General features: G+C 32.2%; 1 protein-coding gene across 2 annotated transcripts; it reads left to right on the top strand.

Annotated features, from left to right (window-relative positions):
- Positions 1-9,695: 9,695 nt before the first annotated feature.
- On the top strand, positions 9,696-23,607 carry LOC135143286 (zinc finger protein ubi-d4 A). 2 transcript variants are annotated; one of them, XM_064075154.1, is made up of 8 exons: positions 9,713-9,889; positions 12,233-12,614; positions 12,677-12,802; positions 12,901-13,027; positions 16,632-16,949; positions 17,423-17,746; positions 22,909-23,021; positions 23,084-23,607. In XM_064075154.1, exons 1-8 carry the CDS (start codon positions 9,825-9,827, stop codon positions 23,207-23,209), a joined length of 1,581 nt encoding a protein of 526 aa, XP_063931224.1. In that variant the 5' UTR covers positions 9,713-9,824; the 3' UTR covers positions 23,210-23,607. The 2 variants fall into 2 exon arrangements, with proteins under 2 accessions (XP_063931225.1, XP_063931224.1); XM_064075155.1 differs by lacking the exon at positions 16,632-16,949 and having other exon boundaries at positions 9,696-9,889.
- Positions 23,608-23,894: the final 287 nt, after the last annotated feature.

Raw genomic sequence — 23,894 nt, 5'->3', positions numbered from 1 at the left:
GTTTTGTAGTGAACAATAATGCGGCATCTTGTGAAAAGCTCCATTTTACTTTTCTTGAGATCTTTATTTTTACATTTTCATTTTCAGTACCTTTTTGATTACATATAATATATTTTATATAGTTGTTTGTTCTCTTGTGATCTTGTTTTTTTTTTTACAGTTGCATTATATTTCTTTGTGCAAACTTCATTTTTCCTTATTTTTCAGTAGTGCAAGATTTTCTGATAGCCTCCACATATTTTTTATAGATTCTTTCCTAATATACAGGTATTCGAGATAGTATTCCGCGACCTTACATCCTGAGAATGGATAGAAATATTGAAATTCTATAAACGCCATTGTTTTTAGCTTGAAATCGGAAGCTTAATTTAGTTCATTGCATTTATGACACACATATGGCGTCGGCGTGGCAATGCAAAGCAATATTTTTTTAAATTATAGTTACAATGACATAAAACACTCGGGTATTTACGTCATTTTTAGTAAATAAAAAATCGTGGTTACAGTACGCGTGTTGACATGGACTGGTCTTGACAAACCATCAACTCTAAAACCCGTAACCCAAATCGCGAGCCCTAGTGCGGCCACGTGACTAAATTGCAGAGTGGGGCCACAGAGAACCCTACAAGTTAGAACCATTAGAAGGGCTATTACATCGTTTAGTTCGGTATGCAGATCAAAGAATACATGGTGTGACATCTTCAAGTGTAGATATTTTTTTCGCTAATTCATGCATACCTTGTTAAGAACTTGAAGTGGGATTTCAGTTAATACAAAAATCTGCAATATGAGAGTAAAGTAACTGGTTATCAAAAAGAAATTTTGTTGTTTTATGAAGACATATGAAGCTTTGACTAGAGGCAAATGTATGTTGTAAGTTCATTTTAAGGCAATAAAAAAGGATTATGAGCAGAGCCCGGTCAGGTGCGAATGAAGAGCCCAACCGCCAGTGCAATGGTGCACTTGAACCTCCCGTCGGAGCGATTAAACTTCAGGTGGATAACTATACGACATAAAAAAGGGTTAATGTTTCTTCAAATTCGCGTGTAGCTAGCAGTTTTTATACTACACGTTAAATATAAAAGACAACGAATGTCGCGTCCAGGATCTGATAATAATCATTAAGATGATTATTTAGATGAACATCTTAATGCCATGATGTTCCTCTAAAATTAATAACTTTAAAAAAGAATAGACTAGTTAACTAAAAACTAGTGTTGTTAAATATCCAGCTATTTTCAAAAATAGCCTTAAGGGGGAACGCTAGAAGAGAGACAAGTTTGAATTGGGCGCCATTTGTTGCCTTAAACGCAACCAGCAATTCTTCTTTAAATCTACCTGACGCGCTGAGATAGACGACTACCGCTGAGTCATAAAAACATCGTAAGCCGATAATGAAGAATAATGATAATTTATGACAGGCGGCCCACAGCATACCTTCAGCACAGAATAATCATTTCCCGTATTCTTTTGACATATTAATTTTAATATTCGAGATAATTATTATATTATTCAAACAAAATTTAGACACTGTTGAGCAAACAAGACTTATCAAGCCCGTCTATTACTTTATTCGCCTATTAATGTATTATTAATACCGTTTTCTTGTTATTTAGATAAGGGAACAAATTAAATGCACAGTTGTATTTTTAAACGCTCTGTATTTTTGCTCGGTAAAAATGATAAATGCTAAGTTATATAATAAATGCTCAGTTAAAAAATAAATTATCAGTAAAAATAATACATACATGCTTGGTGAAATAATAGCTGCTTAGTTAAATTAATAAATGTTCGGTTAAATAAGAAATGCTTAGTAAGAACCCTACGTACTAAGAATAAAAATTGGCCGAAGGTCATTTCGACAGAACATCCCTCGCCCGTCAAGTGCAGCACAACAAATAATACTCCCGCAGAAGGCGCAAATTGAAAAATGAAATATACTTAAAATAGACAACAAATCGGAAAAATCGAAAAATCAAAAACTTTAAAAATCTAAAAATCAAAACACCCAAAAATCGAAACATTAAAAAATAAAAAAAAAAAATCCTGAAAAATTGAGTACTGAAAACTTGAGAAATCCAGGCATCAAAAAATAGTAAAATCGAAAAATGTAAAATTTAAAAAATCCAAAAATTGAGAAATAAAAGAAAAGAAAAATCAAAAATTTAAAAATTCGAAAAACTGAAAAATTAAAATATCGAAAAATTGAAGAACTGGGAAATCGAAACACCAAAAAAATCAAAAAAACAAAATCTAAAATTCAAAAATCAAAAAATTGAACACTCGAAAAGCCAAAAAGTCGAAAAATCGAAACATCGGAATGTTCAAAAACTGAAACATCGAGAAATCAAAACATCAACAGTAGAGGAGTCAAAAAATCAAAAAATTAAGAAATCAAATTAGACGAAAATTGAAAAATCGAAAAGTTAATAATTGAAAAATTTAAACATTTTAAATGAAAAAAAATCGGTAAACCGAAAAATTGAGAAATCGAAAAATTTAAAAACGCCAATAATTGAAAACTGAAAAATAAAAAAATTTAAAAATCGTAATACTGAAACATCGGGAAATTGAGAAATGAAGAAATTCGAGAAATCGAAAATATGAAGAATCGATAAATTGAAAAATCCCAACAGTAATATGTCGAAAAATTGAGAAATCGAAATCGAGCAAAACTGAAGTATCGTAAAATTAATAAATTGAAAAATTGAAAATTTTTGAAAAAAAAATCCTATCAAATACTAAAAACTCAAAAAATTAAGAAATTGAACAATAAAAAAATCAAAACATTGAAATCCCAGTAAGTTGATAAATTGGAAAATTTAAAAAAACAAAAATTTTAAAAATCCAAGAATTGAACAACAAAAAAAATCTAAGCCTGAAAACTCAGAAAATCGAATGATCGAGAACTCAAAATATCAAAGAAAACAAAAAATCTAAAATTTAAAAATTCGACAAATTGAAAAATCATGGAACTGAAAAATCGAAAAGTCGAGATAGTGAGAAATCTAAAAACCTAAAACTTTAAAAAGTGAAAAATTAAAATATCAAAAAATTTAAAAACCGAGAAAACACAATATAAAAATTTGAAAAATTGAAGAAACGAAATATTGCAAAATTCCAAAGCTGAAATATTGAAAAACCTAAAAATGGAAGGAAAATTAAAGAATCGAAACAGTGAAAAAATCCCAAACTGAAACATTGAAAAATTGAGAAATGGAGAAATGGGAAAATCAAAAAAATTGGTCTAAAGAGTTTAGACAGTACAGTTTGGGACACGGAATTTCAAACGACCTGTCAATCATAATGACAATAAGGTATAAGACTACAATGTTTTGAAATGTCAGAAAGTTGGTTGTCGTTTGAAATTCCGTGTCCCTCACCGTACTTGCCCCGCTATCGGAAACGTGATGTTTTTTTTTTTCACATTAGATTTCAAAGCATTCGGTTTTGTAGTTCCTGATTAAATCAATAAAATAAATTTACGCATTCATTAAATTTTTTGAGTAACCCTGTATATCCGAATCCAAAAAATATTATAGATAGGATTTATTCAGCAAAATTTTGAGGTGACGTCATCAATTTTTTAGAGGGGATAAGTAAATATATTGTGATTAAAACGGTCCTGGTTTAATAACAAAAAAATATTGTTCGTCTATGAAACAAGCTCGTCTTAGACAAAGTATTCGTAAAAAAAAAATATGTCGTAAAAAATGTACGTATGCTGGTCCCGATTGCGATTATGGTTTAAATATTTTGTAGATAATCCTGACATGGATGTAGAAACATTTGTGACAGCCAAAGAGGTTTTTTGAGAAAATTATCTTTAAATTTAGACCAAATTGAAATAGACACTAGGCAACAGGCACATTTGGGCAAAAGAAAGAGAAATTAGGGTTACGGCTTCAAATTTTGGACGTATTTACAAACTTAGATCAACTACAGCAACAGCTAAAACTGTGGAGTCTCTGTTGTACAGTACATTTAGAGATAATAATCATACATACTATGGACAACAAAGTGAGGAAAAAGCTGTCAAGTGTTTTAAAACAAATAAAAATACAAAAACTGAACGGTGTGGCTTGTTTATTTCAAAACAATTTCCTTACTTGGCTGCTAGTCCAGACAGGGTTCTAGAGGATAGGAGTGCATTAGTCGAAATTAAATGCCCTTCAAAATCGCAAGATTTGTCTCCCGAAGAAGCGGTTAGAAAAAAAATAATCAAATTTTGTACATTGACAGACAGAGAATTGAAACAAAAAAAAAATCATGATATAGTACTACTTTCAAGTCCAGGGACAAATACTTGTTACGGGTATTTCACAAGTTTATTTTGTTGTGTGGACACCCAAAGGAATTAATATAGAAAAAAACGAAGAAATACGTAAAAAGATGGCAAATAAACTTGGCAGATTTTACTTTGGCGCATTATTGCCCGAAATAATTGATTTAAGAAGAGGAACCTGCCTTTGCGAGAGATTTTTTTAAAATAAATAATAAAACTATTTTTTTATGTACTTTAATAATTTATTAGGAGTACATTTTTCATCACTAAGACTTGCATATTTTTATTATAAATATATTTTGAAAATGATCTCTCGATAAATGAAAACATATACGAGCACTTTTTTCGAGTAAACAATGAAGGGAGAAGTTACTGCGCGTAGGACTTTTTTAAAACACCTCCTTTCTGGGATAAGTAGTAGATACACTTTGCTACTTATACGTGTTAAACAAAAGCTGTATTTTATATATTTTTTATTATTATTATAAATATGTTTATTAGTTTTATTAATTAACAAAGCAAAATATATATTAATATGATATTAATATATATAATATATAATATGTGTATTGAATTCAGGATCCTGAGTGGAGTAAAAATATTATAATTCTCCAGTTTTTATGATAGTACCTCATTGCGTAAAAGTTAATTTCCTTAACAGTAGATTACTACGGCGGCTTGTTGTAAAACTGAGTTCCTTGGTATAAATTAGAAAAATCAGCCGAGAACGCTAGCAATCAGCTTATGGTAGAGCAGGCGATAAGGGTTTTACCTGGAAAGTCGCTTCCGTAAATTTAAGTGGCGCTCCTATCGGCAAAGTACTGAACTAACGGCTCAAAATCTGTCGAATTGATACCCATTTTTTTTTCAATAATTGTTAGTTTTTGTTAAAAACTCTGCTAACCAATAGATCGTTAATTTTCCTCTGATATTCCTGTAAAATTATTCGACGTATTTTGCATTAATTTGTGGTATATTTTGATTTTAATAAACACATTATTATTTAAACAAATTGTACCACTAACAAACATTTAATGACTCTGCGGCCTGTAAAAAGTGATGTTTTATCCATGTGCGAATTTTCAAGCGATTCTATGATGGTTATGACTCAAAAAACTTGAAAAGAAAACATACAATGATGCTTTTTTTACGATATTTCTCAGTCATATTTTTTTAATTGATTGAACTGGTCTCTGCGCTCTAGAATATGAAAAAAGCTGCAGTTTGATGCATGATACATCTATATTAATATAATTTTTTCAAATATAATATAACAAGTGGTCTGATTTTTTCCGACAAAATTTGTGACACAAATTAACGAGTAGCTGTTGCGACGAAAATCACACGAGTCGACGAAGGAGACGAGTGTGATTTTCCAAAAGCAACAGCTACGAGTTAATTTTCAGTTATAATATATTAAGTGCATCGCAATGTTATCGATAATTTTGAGCAACAATAACTCGAATGCTTGTTGCATTGAAAACGCACGAGTGCTTTAGCACGAGTGCATTTTTCTTAGGCAACAAGCATGAGAGATTATTGTTGTTCAAAATTATCGATTTCATTGTGATGCACGCAATATATTCAACAGATTATTGCAAGAACAAACATTTTAAAAATAATTTTATAATGATTTACGAAGTAGTTTGGTGTGCGATACTATGGCGACGCAAGTAAATAAGAACAGCCATTTTGCAAAATTTGTGTGGGTTTAAAAAACCATGTCCAATTTTCGTTTTGGTCGTAACACGCCAAAAGAAATTGATGATTCTATTACAAACATTACGCCGCTAAATACGAAGAACTCACGAAATTCAATCTGGAGGCAATTTGAGAAGTTTTGCGGTGAACGCAAATATGTTTTTGATGGAAACACTTCCACGGAAAAACTAGCATTCATCCTCAAAGATTGGGGGTACAATATGAAAAAAGTCGATGGTAATGACTACAAAGAAGCAGTAATAAAAACGATGTGGAATGTAACGGCAAAGCAGTTGCAAGAACTGTATTTCAATAAATTTGGTATAAAGTTTGATCCTTTTGTTGACCTGGAATTCAAGGGTAGTAGAAATGCACGCGACGCAAAACGCCGGAACCTACAAATACAACCGGAAAAACGCAAAACTAGTTCCTCAATTTTGACTCTAGAAGAATACAACAAGATTCTAAAGATTTATAACGAAGACACGCCAGATGGTTTACAGAAAATGTTTTTTTATGTGGCTGGATTAGAATTAGCTTGGAGGGGATGTGAAGGTGTTAACGTTACTATCAAACATTTTAAGGAAGAAAGTGATAATTGTGGTTTGCCTACGGGGCGAATAGAATACAATTGTATTTTTTCCAAAACAGCTCAAGGAGGTAGCCATAAATTAACAGACAGCAAATGGCTTGCAACAAACACCACAGATCCTAGAATTTGCCCTGTTAGGTAATTAAATACTGTTTCAAATACAAAATAATAATTATTTTATTATTTAAGGCTCTACAAAAAAATGCTGAGCAAGAGAGGTAAACATATAACCACCGATCGTTTATTTTTAACGCCAAATCCTGCATGGAGAGAACCTAGTTCTGTAGGATGGTTCAAAAATTCACCCGTTGGAAGGAATGAAATGGGGAAATGGACAAGAACCGCCGCAGAAGAAATAGGCATCGACATAAAGAAAAAGAAGATTAGTAATCATTCATTACGGTCAACTGCAGTGTCGCAACTTGCAAAAGCGGGAGTCGGTGAAGAACAGCTTATAAAGATTACCGGTCATGCCAATACTTTCTCCATCAAACCATACCTTCAGCTCGATGGAGATCATCATTATCAAATGATTGACAAATTACGCGCCAACTCAACGGCTATGGAAGAGTCTAATAACAAATCCACAAATTGCGCACCGTCTGCTTTGGTACAAATGTCTAAAAATATAGTTACTACTTCACCAAGCACACAAACCCCTGTAAATTACTACAACTGTACCATAATTAATTACAATTCTTAGTTTCATAATTAAATATTTGGTTAGTAACCTCTTGTTTTTTTTTGCAATTAACTGGTACTTGCTTATCTTATAGTTGGCACATCTGGCTAGTGATAATTATCGGTAGTGGTAATTGCACAGTGTGCAATTATCACGTAATTGTATGCTGATTGGTTGAATTTACAAATATTGACGCGTTTGATTGGTCAGTTGACATCATGTGACATGTGAGTGCAATAATCACACAAATTTTGCAGAAAAAATCAGATCACGAGTTATATTCGGCTTGACAATCCAAAGAGAAAATTTTTATTTAAACTTTTTACGGACAATAATTCACATAATTTATAGTTAGCGTATTCGTTGAGTAACCATACCTACTTAGTGTAAATAACTAGTAACAAAACAACAAAGCAAAACGTAAATAAATTTCTAAACATCAAATTTTGTGTGTGCTGCTGGTTGATTTTCTTAATTCTGGGAGCAAGATTTGGTAATAAGACTGTGTATGAAATTCGAAATGCAGTGAAAGAAAGTCAGTGCCGAAAGACCGCAAGAACGCAAGATTCAATTTGGAAGCAGTTTACAGAATTTTGTGAAATACGCAAGTTTCCTCTAAATAAAGCAGTCGAAATGAACGAGGTGGCCAGTATTTTGGAAGATTATGCCTTTAACGCCAACAGAAAAGTAATTTGTATTATCGTTTTTTTTTATTAAAGTTCATTTGACAAGTTTGACAAATTAATTTGACATAATTTATTTCGCTGAAAAACAGTGTTGTTGCCTGACAGAAGAATGTTTTTTCACTGAAAAAATTTTTCGGTGAATGCCATTGGACAAATTTCAAACAATTCTGCCATTGTATTTGTTAAGAATTTTCGAGTTGGATTGTCATACAAAAAACCAAAAAAATGTTATACCTCGTCTAGCGAGTCCCCTTAATAGCTGAATATTTTCCGGATATCTATTCACTAACAACACTACTAAAAATTAAAACTTCAAGTGCAGCTATTTTTTTTAAATATTTGTAAATGAATTAAAAAGCAGTTGACAGCATTTCCATATGAAACCAACGTGTGTCTGTTGGTAAGTTAATTTTAGTACCCCCATTTTTTATGATACGTTTTTCAATTTCAGTCCTTGAATATATTTTTAAAACTGACACAATTTCCTCAGCGGTACTAGATCTTGAGTAAGCAAATTTGCGGCATTTTAAGCATATTTGCAGCGTTGTCTGAAACCACTGCATATAGTTTTGTATGATAAATTTCTTGCAATATCTGGATACACTCTTGTACGATCTCAAATAGTTTTTCCCCAGTTTCTTGGTCTTCACCATGGCCGTCTTCACTTAAATCCCATGAATTCAGGAAAACGGAGTCATCACTAGGATTTTGCAACATGGCTGCTACATTTTTTGCATTATTTGATGAATTCTTCCATCCATTAGTTAGCAAACAACAGCATTCATTTCCTAGATTTAATTCTCTATTTTGTAACTCATCATTGTAACTCCCATCAAGCAGTTTTTCTGACGACGCTTTCTACAGTTGGAGGCCAATAGGTAAGTAAGATGGTTTTAAAAAAATACACAAGATCGTAAACCACTTGGATTCCACAACAGAAAATGATATGTTACAAACACGAAAAAATCTTGGCAAATGCTGATCTCCCATGGAGGTAATATTCTACCTCCATGACCTCCTATTATTGTTTATTTTTACATCTTTTGTAATTGTTGATGTTGCAGTCATCATATCCGTGAGAGAATGTTTATCACTGTTGTTGTTGTCATTCATTGTATCTTCTACTTCGTCATCCCCGTCATATGAACATCATCATCATAAATAAGATATTAAGAATGAGTATTTGTTCATTTTTATTTTTCATTTCCTCATCAGAATTATCTATCAAAGTAGTTAGTTTGGTTGTAGACGGCTGAGTTTTGAGTTTTATTGGTATTAAATTTACACGAATTTCTAAAATAGGTATATAGTAGTAGCAAGTAGATATGCAATAGTTTTCTGCTGTAAAATGAACATTGTGTTATTAAAAGTATAAAATAGGTAGGTATCATACATGAAAATTATGCAGAAAGTATAATACAGGACCGTTTTTGTGTATATTCCCAACACTGCATAGAAGGATATTTTTTCCTTAAGATTTGTCACTTTAATTTTTATAAAAAAAAAAATAAGAGGATCTAAATATATTAACATCAGAAATTTCCTTTTTACGATACTACTTAATTTTTTGGGTTTGGAAACTTTTATGCAGACTGTTGTTGGATTAAGATGACGGTGAAATATATTCATGTGCAATGCAGAGAACATTGCAGGACATTTTGGTACCGTTTTTCCTGCAATAAAATAATTGTGTGAACCTGCGCACAGTGAGGAAGTTGTATAATCGACCGTTGTCGTAAGCTCCCCCGGTTATCTCCTGCCTCTAAAAGCTTTGGGCTGTGTTCTGTGTTGCCGAGTTGCTGTTGCTCCTTGTGCTGCGTCAGCGTTGTGTGTCTGTGGTCGTGGCGTTTGCGTGTGGAACTGTGGAGTCAATCAAAAATGGCTGCTGTTGTTAGTGCACCAATTCCTCCCATTAATCAAACCAATCTGGAAAAAGTAGAAAGGTACGTGAGACTCTTCCACTCCGCAAACAGTATACATTCAGATTCATGTTGTGTCTTTTAAATGAATGAACTAGGTCTAAGTTTCTTTGTTAGGGAGGCGTTAAATGAAAAAGCTTCATCTCCTTTACATATAACCCATTCTAACTACTAAAGTTGATTACTAGAAACGCCTGCATGTTATATGTGCTGAATGTACTATTAGAGCTGAATTTAAGCGTACATACAACACGCAGCGCGCTGCAGCGGCGTGAAATTCGATGTTGGAACCCCCAGTCCAAGTACCAAAAAGTTTGGATGCGACGCCGGCCAAAAAATTGGGATCAATAAATGGGTTGAACCCTTGCTGAACCTCCCAGATGCCAAAAAGTATTGATGCGATGCCGGTTAAACAAATTTGACTAAAATAGGTGAACTTAAACATTGGCGTTTTACAAAATCGAGGGATAAATTTAATTCTCCAAGAAGTTCCTGTATATTGTGTTGATGTTAAATAAAGCTTCCAAAAATTTTACTACAGTTGGGCCTGTTGGCATCTTTCCGATATATTTTAGTTATTTTGCACCACCGTAGACATAACATTATTTTCATCTGTAATTATATTTTGTAATTTTACTTTTTGCATGTAAAATGATGTTTATTTCAAGTTTCGTAGACGAGATCATGAAGTTCCACGATCAATAAACCCAATTGTAGATTTTATTGTTATAAATGGATTGAAAAAAATTAACTTAACATCAGAACAAAATTTGTAGATATTTTTAATTTTTTCGTGAACAAACGATACTTGTTTCACAAAAGGACTATAAGATGTACCTAATTTCTGATTTAGCCTATTTTTTAAAGTAAACATTGAAAAAAAGCATTCTATAAAAAAATTATTCCCAACTATTGATGAATGGAAAGGTACTGTACTTGTTATTTGCGCCCTTCACAAATATTTTACTTGGCAGTTAAATAAAGTGGCTATTAAAACCTTTAAAAGTATGGCAAATTACCTGTTACTGAAATGAAAAAAGAGTAACTTAACATATGTGCTAGACAAGACTAGTACGATCATAATAATAATTTTTTTAGCGAATGCATATCAATTTCTAAAATATCAAAAAAATTGCAATCCAATGACGAGCATACAGAATCACCATAATGATAACAAAAATCTATATATTTCTACTACACATGTAAGATTCAGTTACTTTAAAGCCAAACACAACTTCAGCTATGCTAATAGATTATTATGAGCCACATCTTCGTTTGTATGTAAGCAGAATAGATATTTTCTAAAGCCCTGTTCACAAGCGACAACTGTGGGGTACTTTATGTGAGAGGTCGAAAAAGATTAAAACTGACAATAAAATACGAAAAAGGTGGTAACCACTTCTCTGTTGAAAATTTATAGAACAGGGACACATTAAGCTATCCGAGTGGTAAATCAAACCCACATTACAAATGGTGCGGTGGCGCTACTGTGGCTTTGCTGTATTGTGATGTTAATTCTGGCAAGTATATTGATTAAGTTCTCGAGAGATTTCTGCTTGCGTAGTTCAAAATTTGATATTTCCTATCATTACTGTCCACGTAATTATGTTCAAAATCGATGCTGTCATAGAGAAACATTTGGGGAAAACACACAAAAACACTTTTAGTTGGTATTTTTGTCCCTGCTCTGGAGCTTTAGCTATTAGCGTACCCAATGTTGAAGGTGTACATGGTAAACAAATAATATAAAAGAGTACTTATTACTATACAAAGTTACTCACAAGAAGGTCGGCGGCACCTAAAAAATCAAGACGCAACCAGAAATACAATTTCAAAAGCATCTTTGTTATTCCTTACCATTTAAAAATGTACTTAACATACAACCTAGTTATCTGTTTTGTTACAATAACATTGAGGCAATACCAGCTACTAATTTTTTACGCGAGAAGCTTCTCGTAAATTTGGAATAATTTTAGAGAAATTCCTAATATGCAGTCTTGTATTCTTGTAGACAGTAAAATTATTGAAATATGTTAACCTAAGGTACAACTAGAAAAAGCAGTCATTTGAATGTGAAAAAAAAAGAAGCATTTTCGTTTAGCACCAGCCCTAATATCAGAGCGAGAAAATCAATAACTTACGAGTGATCATATGACTTCTGAACTGTGTAGGATTTTACAACTAATGTTTCACACCCTTGAACTACCTTTGTGTAGTCTCTCTAAGACGATCAAATTTCTTGTGAGGGTTTGTGAAGTGTTCCTTGTTATAATTCTTGTTACATGTGTGTACCTACACTCATGAGAAGTTATTTGAACAATATTCAGTAGTAGATTATTTAAGTATATTTCGTACGTTTGTTTCTAGCTTTTTAAATGATCCTTTGTATAAAGAAAGCATAGAAAGTTCCTTAAATTACAATACAAGATTATGTATCGAAAGAAGATTACGACTTCCGTTCATAGACACTCAAACAGGCGTAGCACAAAACCATTCTGCATTATTTATGCACAAAAGACAGCGAATTCCTGGATTGGTTCCGGGACAAATTTATGCATATCCCAGACAAAGGTGGCGAAAGAAACGAAGACAGTACTTAATCATGAATTCACGAGCATTTGCTAGAGCTGCGGACTCAATGTTGGATGGTGAAGTTGATATGCATAATATTTCGCAAATTGAAAATCCGGCTTTACAAGACACAGATAGTAAAGATAGTCAACTGTTATTAAAGGACGATGTTTCCAAGGTAATGTACAGTTATGATAATAATTGTTTAATTACTGATAACATTTGTTTATTATTATTTAGGATTGGTATTATGATGATCAAGACATGTTAGAAATGGATACGTATGATGAACCTGATCCAGATTCTGATCTAGATTATGAAGAAACATATAGTAAAAGAAGTAAAAGGAAAAAGACTACAACCAGGGTGAGTATATATTTTTACTTCAGAGCTGCAAATAAATAAATAAATCCGAAATTCCCTCCTAGCCATTTAAGTTTGTTTCAAATATGGTTTGTCTGCAGGGTCGAGGAGGCACAGATTCACCCAATGCTCCAGGCAGAAAGAAAGGCAGTGGAAGAGGTAGAAAGAAGGCAGTTCACAGTTTTGAGCCAACGCCTGGCGATCCAGAGAAACCATTTGCTTGTGAACGTGAGTGTACTTCTGAATTTTATTTTATGATTAGGTACATTTCATTTTTCATAAATCGATATTGTCGATATTGGAATATGTACTTCAGTTTTACAAGTACAAAGTCCCAATTTTTCTAGATATATTAAGTTTTAACTAGTACCTGATTAGTATTATTTCTTTATATGTATAAAACTGATAACTGGTGACTTTAAAGTCTTTAGTACATAGTAGTCAGACGCAGCATTTCCCAATAAAAGGTTACAATATTTGGTTGCATACATACAGAAATTGTTAGGGATTCATAACCTATATAGTTTTGCATATTGAAGTTAAATTTTGATATTGTCCAACTCATATATCTAATAGTACTATATTGCTAATTGGCCTCAAAAGAGTCCGAAAACATAACGGCAGGGCAACATATCGGACCTCTCTGTCTATCTGTGGTACTAAACAGTACTGCGCATACACTCGTACTCGCTTGATTTGTAGTCGATAGCGTGATTGGAGGCGTTTTGACATTTCGTACTTTCACTTCTATTTTGTGTACATGCGCACAGACCCTCGGTACTCTTATAGACAGAAAACACCATCTTCTGTCTCTCTCTGTCCGTGAACACCGTTTCTATGTTACTTCTGAAGAGTTAGCAATATATTAGTATTAGATATATGGTCCAACTTAACGTATAGTATAGTGGTTTTTTTTTTTAATAAAAATTTCAAAGTCAAAAGTGGTGTAAAGTTTCCGGTAATTGCCGTAATTCCAAGTAATTCTAGTGCCATTTTTAAATTTCTTTTAAAATTATCTATTCAAATATGTGACTAATTTCACTGCAATAGCTGAAATTACGTTGATGACCAGTCTTCACATTTTCGTTAAATAAATAACCGTTCCATTTATTTGTTCATGTGATCGTCTGGAAATAATTGCCTAAATAATTAAATGGAAAACAACGTATATTATTACGGTTATATTTTTAATTCTTCTATAAAACTTTAACAAAAAACACGAAATAACTGATCCCGAAACCAACAGCAAAGAAAACTTTGAAGTTGAGATATTAAAATGCTGCTTCGTCCGTGTGAAAGATCTTTTTTGTGGGGCAGTTTCCCTCAGTCGCATCTTTCTGGTCACTGTTTATAGGACTGTATAGAACCTATATGTCAGGTTTAATGTGTTTGTTTTTACACTTAGTTATTCGCAAATATTAAACACCGTCTTTACGAACTTATGATTTAATGTAATCGACTGTCCACTCCTTGAACTTTCGTCCTATTTTTCCGTATTTCTGTCATCAACTTGGTGTCCTTCATACATTAATTTACATCAGATATTTCTTAAACTGTTGGTTTGTGACTATCTTAACAAAGTTTTTTTTTGTCACTTAAGCGATACTGACTTTGAATCTACTTCAAATTGGACATTTTTCACAATATTAAGTTCGATTTCCTTTCGAACAACTTATAACGTTGTTTTCCTTTCCGTAATTTTTAAGTGTTGTACGCACAAATCTATAAGCACCACCTCTGACGTGTCAGTTGTTTATTGGATGTTTCACTAGTTGATAACAATTATTTCAATTGAATAGACTTCTCTCCTCTTAGGTTCACTAAAAGAACTAAACTCCAAAGAAGTCATTAAAGGGTGGTAGCTTTAACGGTTAATCTGGAATTCTCACATTTCGTACTGAATTCAGTTTAAACACCACTCAATTCTTCTTTCATTTTGATTTCTCCACAAAATTTTAGTTGTCTTCACTAGACTATATGTAATAGAATTTTTATAATTTTGGCAAGATGTTGTAAAACGGTATATTTCTTTTTCTGTCTTCGTTCGACACACTGTATGTACGTAGATATACGTTTCCGCTCCTAAAATGCTAGGAACTCCGGGCATTCTTTACCTACTGAAATACAGTATGCTATTCGGCAATTATCTATCAATTAGCAAATCTTTCTGACTGCTGCGCGCAACTGTCCCTTACTTCGCAGGTAGTTTGCGCGCAACTGACCCATGCCCTGAAGTATATATTACCACGAAAAAGTTTTCGACGGCATTGCAAAAACGTGTTCTAAAATTTGTATCGAAAAATACGTCCTGATCTCGGTAAGGCGTTGGTAACTTTTGTTTCACGAACGTTGTATTAATTGGATACAAGTTCCTTATTAGTTTGTTTGTATTTATTGCACAGATAAATCAGTTTAAATTTTAGTGTTTGTGTCATCACAAAAAATTATCCTAGGTACTGTTTTAATTTTTATTACATTGTGACATCCATTAAATGTACTGCGGTTAATGAACATTTTTATTTTTTTTTAAATATTCAATTTAAACGAAATATTTCGGTAACCTTATCTCACGATGATCTTTTTGGGAATGATAAACTCGTCTTTCTTACTTTGTTCATCAGTTAAAAGTGCATAGGACATGCTATTTATTTTATCTAGAAAAAATAAATCTAAAAAATCGGGTAGGTAGAGTTAATTGAGATTCAGTTTTAGCTTTAAAAAAAAAATGAGAAAAATTGGGATTACTTGTTTATCACTTTTATGATGTTGGTTTGACAGATTATTGTGAATGTTATTATGCGATTTGTAAGTTGTTTATTCAATAATATTCTTATGCCTTATAAGTGGGTATTGGTTTGGTTTGGAAAAAGTACATACTTCAATGCAGTTTCACTTGAAGTATATTCAATTCACCTTATAAAGAAAGAACTCTGTGCTTGAGCATGTAACATTAAAATAATCTTTAAGAACTATGTTGAAGATGAGTTGTAGTTCTCTTAGCCATAATAATGTTTTTGAATGCTTGATGCTTAGTACAGCTTCTTCTTATTGTTTAGGCAGGGACTCGAACCGAAACTGTGTCATGCTTAAGTCACGTCTACTAAACAGTAATGTTATTATTTTTTCAGTAGTGTAATTCCACTTTTTTGTTGCGATTCCAAATTTCGGTTCGGGTTCGCTTACCTGGCGCTTGGGTTCTTTAAGCTACACCTAGTTTTGTCTGTTGCTAACTAACTTTTAACACGTATATAGGGCGTATTGTGTGCTTTCTTGTCGCAACCCAAATTTTGAACAAAATTATCGGTTCCAGTCCCTAGTTCTATTCATTTCAAAATGATGATCTTCTGAATTACGGTGTAAGAATCTGGACGAGTCTACAAGTATTCAAGATGGTGGTATTTGTGCTGTATTCACCGTTTCGCTTTTTATACTAACACCGTTTCCTCGTTCAACTAATAACGTACCTAGTTTATATTAACCATGTCGTGTTTTTGAGAAATAATAGGGCAATATGCAACATTCGACCGCAAAAATGGCATAAAAGGAAGAACAGGACAATATATAACAAAAGTAACGCCTATAATACAGGTTTGGACTACGAGATAGCTTTCTAGTAATGTATGTTATTACATTACTTAAATTTTGAATGCACAGTTTCTGAGCGTATCTTTGGGGCTTAACCTTCATCGATCTTTTCGAGATTTCCATTTTCACTTTTTAAAATAATTGGCTTTCAGAAGATTATCGTTTGAAAATCGTCTGTAACATAATTCATCGTTTTCGTGTAATCAGAAAGTGGAATTCGGCATTTTTTCTTTTTGAAAAATTTCAGTGTGCGGAGCGCGTTACAAGACTCGGCCCGGGTTGACATACCACTACAGCCATTCACACAAAGAGGGCGCTAGTGATGAAAACTCGCGCGACAGTAATGCCCCCACCCCTTCCTCACAGCTTGGCGCAGCGCTGATTCAGGCCCCGCACGGTCTCAACCCGCCCATGATGGGTGGGATGTTGCCTGGGCCCGTCATGTCTCAGCCACCCATGCTGGGGGGGATGGGGGAAGAGGCCCCTTCTGCCATACCTCAAGGGCCCGCCATCCAAGGACATGTGTATCAAGATAGTTATGTTTCCTTTTTGAACCAGACACCCGGTACTGCCTTTATAATCTCTTTTACTTTCATTTGAGTGTTATTTGCATGCATGAGTAGTTGGAATGATATGCTCTATTAGATCAGTTTTATATTTTTATTTAACTTTGTAGTTTCTTCAATAATTTATTTTGTAATTTATTAACAAATCCAAGTCTTAATTTTGGCAGTTAAGTGTATTATTGAAAAATATCAGTTACTGCACACTGACCAGTTCTATAATTATGTGTTTCAGGAGTGTGATTTGAAGCATGAGTGTATCTTTTTTTTTAAGTTTTCTTTCGTATGATGGAAATCGGTGCCAACGCATCATACAAATCACGATATAGAAAGAAACTTTCTGTTGAGACTGATTTCGCATCAAACTTTTTTTTTTTTTTTTTTTTGATTGAGGTGACCCGTTTCATAACTTTTTTATTGTATCCTTTTTAGAAGAAAGATAATGGTGGAGTTAACTCAGAACTGTATCCTACAGGTACACCGAGTCGCCGAGGCCGTCAACCAAACCCACCGCCTCCTATACCTCCACAAATCATGCAACAACCACCATCACAATCGAACACACCTCCCACTCTCCCCCCAAATCTTCCTGCTCAACCATCTCCTCCTGTTGATGATCCTCCGATGCCTGTTTTGCTTCCAGAAAAAATCGATCCTCCTCCATCTACGTCAATGGACTGTGGTAAAGATAAAGCGGCACCTAGTCCGTATTGTGACTTTTGCTTAGGCGATTCAAGAGAAAACAAAAAAACCGGAGTAATGGAGGAACTCGTTTCATGTTCAGATTGTGGCAGATCAGGTAAGAACGGAGGGAAAGCCGATGATAAAGGAAATAATAAGAAAGGAGGAAGAAAAAAAAAAGTTTAGTTCAAACTGTTACTAGAATAGACGTTGAAGGTTTCGTTGTTGACCAATTTTTACGGAGCGTTGGGAAATTATTTAAGAAAAATATAAATACTCAACAATCATTATAGGTTGTTTATTAATTATCATTATTTACATAAACTACTGTTGACTTGTAGTGGTTGTTGAATGTTTATTTGTATGTAGCATGTTTAAATTGTGGGTCCTATACCTGATGTTTTAAGACAAAACATTCGTAACACCATTTTATCAAAATTTTGAAGTAGAAAATTGTTGTAAAGGAAACTGTCTAAATGTTGCGTCTTAGTCATTTCTTTTCTGATAGTTAAATCGCTGAAGGACCAATACTGGGCATTTATATATTGCATATATTTTTTTCATCTACAAGATTGTTGATATTAAGTTTCCTATAGAACTAATGAGCTGCCAAAAAATGTACAAACGTTTATCTTTTTATCTCACAAGCTCAAACTTTTTTTTATCTGTGATAAATATTCGAATACCTAGTTCAATTTTCAGTCAGATCATTACCATGAGATTAAGGAAATCAATCTCAATTACCTGATTAATGAATAAGCCAGAGAGCTTCGACATTTTGAAAGTGTCTAGTATTTAATATTACTAAATTTATTTACATCTAAAGTCCATTCAAGCTACAGCTTATAACTCAAAATGAAAACAATTCTTTCAAAATAGACGATTCTCAAACATTTAAACAAATCTTACACATGATTTTAATGTCCAGTATTATTTGTTTATCAGTTCCTTTTTTGTTTGTAATATCTACGGATTTGTACTATACACTGCTAACTTAAAACAGTTGATTCTATCATTGATTGTTCATAGTTATTTTATTCTATAGTTAATTGATATATTATAGATAATCCTTAATCAACTGTATTGTGCTTTAAGCTAAGTAAATTAGTTAAAAAACTTGCCAGATAGACTGGATTACCAAATATTTATTCTTTAGTTGGGGCTAATTCTATTTGAAAAAATCCATATTGGATTGTCTTCCAAAATTAAAGGATTTATTTATTTCATTTAGTCAAGGCTTATTTATTTATAATAGTATAACATTTGTAAATGGGCAATACTTATAAAGTAGTAGTATAAAAAGGGAAATCACAGGGGTGTAAGATGAGAGGTTTGAAAACCAATTCAGTTCTTGTGTGCTCTGTAAGAGCAGTTTTTTTTTTGGCACCGTCGTGATGCAGAATTATGTTGGCATTATTTGTGACACGAAACTGATAAAGTTATTGTTTGGTGCATAAAGTTAATATTTTTTTGTTAATCGAAAGCCCTGCATTTAATGGTCATCATAATGTCAGTGAAAATAGTTGGAAGTTTTTATTCCGTTTTTCACTGCGTTATTGTGATCCATATAATGTTATGGCAATGACCATATCTAATCTAAGTTGTGGTGCATTTATGTACTGTTTTGCAAATTATCAAGTATTGCCGAAACTCCAAAATTAAAAATAATTAAATCAATCCCTACACATAGTTACTTTTATATAGTGCTGTATCAAATGAGTCACTTCTTTTGGATGATATTTACACCGTAACGAATTGGAGATTATAATTTCACCAGGAAGTTGTGTAAAAATCATTCAAATATAATAATAATACACTAATGAGTTGTAAGAACAGTTATTTTCCAAGATTAATATTATTAAAAAATGTATCGTGAAAATCGTGCAATAAAATGATGCCAATACAACAAAATGTTGTTAATTTTCCAGTGCTGAGGATTGGTGCACTTCAATTTATGTCATTTTTCCATAACATTTTTCTTGTTATTTTAATGCATTGAAATTACTATTCAAAATTAAATTTATTTTGATGCATTCAAAATAATATTAGAGAAAAATTACGTAACTTGGAAAGTCACTGTTCTTCGGCACTCGTTATAACCTATTCCCTTTTATTTTCTCATTAAGGTAAGTAAAACTGACTCTTTGTTTTTGTGTAGTTTTATAGACAAGTGGCGTATTGTATTGCATATATCGCGTTCGTCATTAAGTCATATTAAATTTAATATTTTTTAACTGCAGCTTCAACTATCATACAAGGATGTGGGTAGTAAAAATTGCAGAGTAATTTTGCGACAATTTGTGTAATCGTTACTAAATTGTACGTTTCTTTTCGCAGGACTTTATACGATGTTTACTAAATATATTTAAATAAAAAAAGTCACTTTGGGATTTCTAGCCGATTAGTATGAATCTTAATTTAATTTTTTATCTAACAACCATCGTAGGTTTTATTACATAAGTATACATATAAATTTATGTGATTGTTTTGGTTTTTTTTTATGTCAAGAATACTGACGTTTACATTTATTAATCATGGTAAAAGTAAAAGTCGTTCATTACGGATGAGCCAACAATAAAAGTTATGTTGCAATAAATGCAAAATATAGTAGTTGAGCGGAACACCTTCCTATTGATATTTCGGACTTTCATATTTGAATAACATTAATACTCAGTTGTGAAGACGGATGACATAAAACGGAAATGAATCAACAGATTTTCTTTTTTCTTTTTTTTGCGAAATACTTAAAAGTTTAACACTACAGTGATATTAGAGTACACAGAGTTGTCTACTATACATGGTCTAATTAAACGCTTTCAAAATTTAAAAGGAAGACCTTACATTTTTTATCATTTCGGGTATTAAACAGAAACATTGTCGTAATTTCGTGTAAACCTTTGCAGTATTATTATCCATTTTTTTTATTTCCGATCTTTCTGAATATCATCTAGTGCAATTACTTTGCAACAGATTCGTCCTAGAGCGATTAGGAAACGGTACAAATTTTTGCAAAAATACTAGCGACAGAACCAATTGAATCTTGTTGGTTATGTATTTTCTCCTAAGTTTTGTGTGCTTCCATTTATTTTATAATATTGCGATCTAAATGATTTATCTAATTATATAGAATTTACATAGGAAGAGAAGTGGACATTAGCTAAAAAGTTTCCAAATAAGTTCACTTTGGTTCACCGTAAAACTAGTCCTAAGTTCTCTAATAATGCAGACAACTCTTTTAGGGTGGTTAGAAATTCATTATTTTCAATTAATAGTCATTTTAGATGACTGCAAAATTACGTTGAGTAGTTATTTAATAAAAAAAAGTATCACCTTAAAAATCGCCGATTAACGATAACTTTTTTTTTGTCATACACTTGTTAGAAAGTATATTTTTTAAGTAAAATATGGAAATCTTGTGCGCAGTAAAAAAGTGCAAAAACAGTCTAATTTTTAGATGGTTTTATTTATAAATTGATTTATAATTATTAATTAATTCCTATTTAGGTAGGTATTGGTTAACTTTTAATGTGCCACGATAGTTTTAGAATTTTTTAAATTTATTGAAGGGTGCAAAATGCAAACAATGTTCTTAGATGACGTTTATTTTATAGAATGTTTACAAAAATTTTATAAAAAAAAAGTGGTTGAAACATGAATTATTTTTATTAAAATATGATAACATTTTGCTGCTTAGTTGCGCTACAGAGTGATATCAAAGTGTCGAAATTAATATTCAAGCCAACTTATGTTAGCTTCGGGGAAGCTTAAGGCACACTTAAAATTTTGAAATAATCGGTTCCTTAGATTTGAAGCTTATCCGCAGTTGTTTTTAAACGTGTAAATCTTAAAAGACGTTAATGAAATATATTTCTTTCATTTCGAACAAAACCAGAATTATTATCAAGTTTGTAATTAGCATAATTTATTTTTTCGGAAATCGTAAGGAATTTTTAAATACTTAGATCCGTTTTCACAGTTTACAGATATTCGAACATCTTGGATAAAAGACAATAGGTACTGAAAAAAAAAACGGTGAAGAGATCGAACCGTCAGTCTGTACATATAGTATGAAATAAAATCATTATTAAATTTGTTTGTAACGTGCGTTTAACAAAAAACGTCGTCTTGTTGTCCTTAGGTTTTTAGCTGTTTTTTACATTTTCCGTTGTCAGTAGCAGTCGATGAAAAGTGGTTTTCTCCTCATCAAGCGCCATTTTAAGAACGCTTTCTAGGAATGACATTTTTGAGTAAAGAAACCCCAGTTTTTCGGAAATAGTATAATTTATGTATACATATAAAATGCAGTTAATAAAGCCAAATCAAAATCCGGCCAACCGATATGTGTTATGTTTAGCACTCTTCATTACTTAATACAGTACATTTAAGAGTAGAGTTTTAAGAATTACAGTATTGGTTGAAATAAAAAAAAATGGTAGTACATGTGCAACGTAGATGGCACTTACTCAGGAGTATGGAATTTTCTGGATGACCTGAAGATGAGTACTTAATTTCACAAAAACGCCCACGGAAATTAAAACTGGTTTTATGATTTTAGCTTTTCCAAATTCCTCATTTACGAAGAAAGAGCATCTTATAACTGGAACTAAAGTACCTCGAAACAGATAAGCTGGTCCTGTTTATGAGTCCACTACCTGATACACCCTAAAAACAGGTAGCGGACTTTTGTTGTGTTTTCATAAACAGGACCGGCTTATCTAGGAATTTGAAAAAGCTAAAGTCATAAATCGTCTAATGAACTGTTGACAAGGGTTAGTGATGAATGTCGTAAAATTCCATCGGATTATGACCATTACTGAATTTTTATCTAGGCATCTAATTTAACAAACAATTGAACGCTACAAAAAAGTCGTACACATTCATCTTTTATACAGTTAAATGAAAAAAGGTGGATATAGTTAGATACTTTTTATGAATTCTTCATGGTTTTGAAAGATTATCGACCTACAACTTTTTATTATTATTATTAATCTTTAAGATAAAAAATAAACTGTTTTTTAAAGATCAAATTCAACTTCACAGAATTTTAGTACCTACTAAATTACACAATTAGTTCATTTTTGTTTTAAGTACTCTACTGTAATAAATATGCACTCATCAGTCAGCTTTTAACAACTGATATTTTTTTAACTATAACGTCTGCAGCGTATGTCTCCGTGGTCAAAACATTGCTATTATGACATGTGGTCTTCTGATATCCGATATAATAAGGAAATGTTAATAAAATCTCCTATTCTTTCTATGTTTTGTCTTTTTTTTTAGGTCATCCAACATGTCTCCTGTTCACAGAAAACATGAAAATATCAGTAAAAAAATACAGTTGGCAGTGTATTGAATGTAAATGTTGCTCAGTTTGTGGAAATTCAGATAACGATGTAAGTTTCAATTCCATTTTCTTTAAACGTGAAATAATCTGTTAATTTTTACATGTTTTTAGGATCAGTTGTTGTTTTGTGACGACTGTGATCGTGGTTATCATATGTACTGTCTATCCCCGCCTTTGACTGATCCGCCAGAGGGATCGTGGTCCTGCAAACTATGCATCGAGCAATTCCATAAATAATAATATTACTATTAAACAAAATTTTTGAAGTTTTCCATTTGTTTGAAGTGTAAATGAATATAGATTTAGTTTAAGTATTTTTTTTATAATTAGTACTTAGAATAAGATTAATATGTGCACTAGGTACTTAATATGATTATTACAGTACTTAAAATTTACTTTGGCCTACTCTAAAACTTTTTTAATGCTATGAGTCGTTTTAAGAGTTTGTTTTTACAGCTACCTCGACGAATTATAATTTGTAAGTACCTAACTAAGTGACTAATTTTTGCGAAGATACTTTGTTTTTTATACTTTACATTAAACTGTGACAATATTTTTAACAAATTATATATTTTTTATGTATAATTGCCCATGTAATTATTTTCATGGCAGAAAAATATATGTATAACATTTTAGCAGTTATTTTTGTTCCGGAACCAATAACAAGAAAAGTTATAATAGTTGTATATAAAACCAAATTCTATCACCATCCACAGTACTTGCTGCTCTTTGATATTTACAGTTTTACTTTTATTTATTTATTAGGATAAACCTACGGCGTACATTACATTATTAACGGATAGAAATTGTGAATATTTGGATAATTTAAGGTGGTGCAACTTCATCGTTCGAAAAAATGAAAAAAATAAACTTGGACATTTTAATGTTTGAGAAAATCGAAAATGCATGTCCGATTTGTCTT

The sequence above is a fragment of the Zophobas morio genome, unplaced genomic scaffold (genome assembly GCF_036711695.1).
Source record: "Zophobas morio isolate AGI-343-1 ecotype UQ-CSIRO unplaced genomic scaffold, CSIRO_AGI_Zmor_V1 ptg000058l, whole genome shotgun sequence".
In the NCBI taxonomy this organism is placed as follows: Eukaryota; Metazoa; Arthropoda; class Insecta; order Coleoptera; family Tenebrionidae; genus Zophobas; species Zophobas morio.
This window is presented reverse-complemented; position numbering and strand designations above follow the sequence as displayed.

Coding starts and splice junctions, on each gene's coding strand:
- LOC135143286 (XM_064075154.1), top strand. CDS start 9,825: ATGGCTGCTGTTGTTAGTGCACCAATTCCTCCCATTAATCAAACCAAT. Junction 12,803..12,900: donor GGAAAAAGACTACAACCAGG/GTGAGTATATAT, acceptor GTTTGTCTGCAG/GGTCGAGGAGGCACAGATTC. Junction 17,747..22,908: donor TTCAGATTGTGGCAGATCAG/GTAAGAACGGAG, acceptor CTTTTTTTTTAG/GTCATCCAACATGTCTCCTG.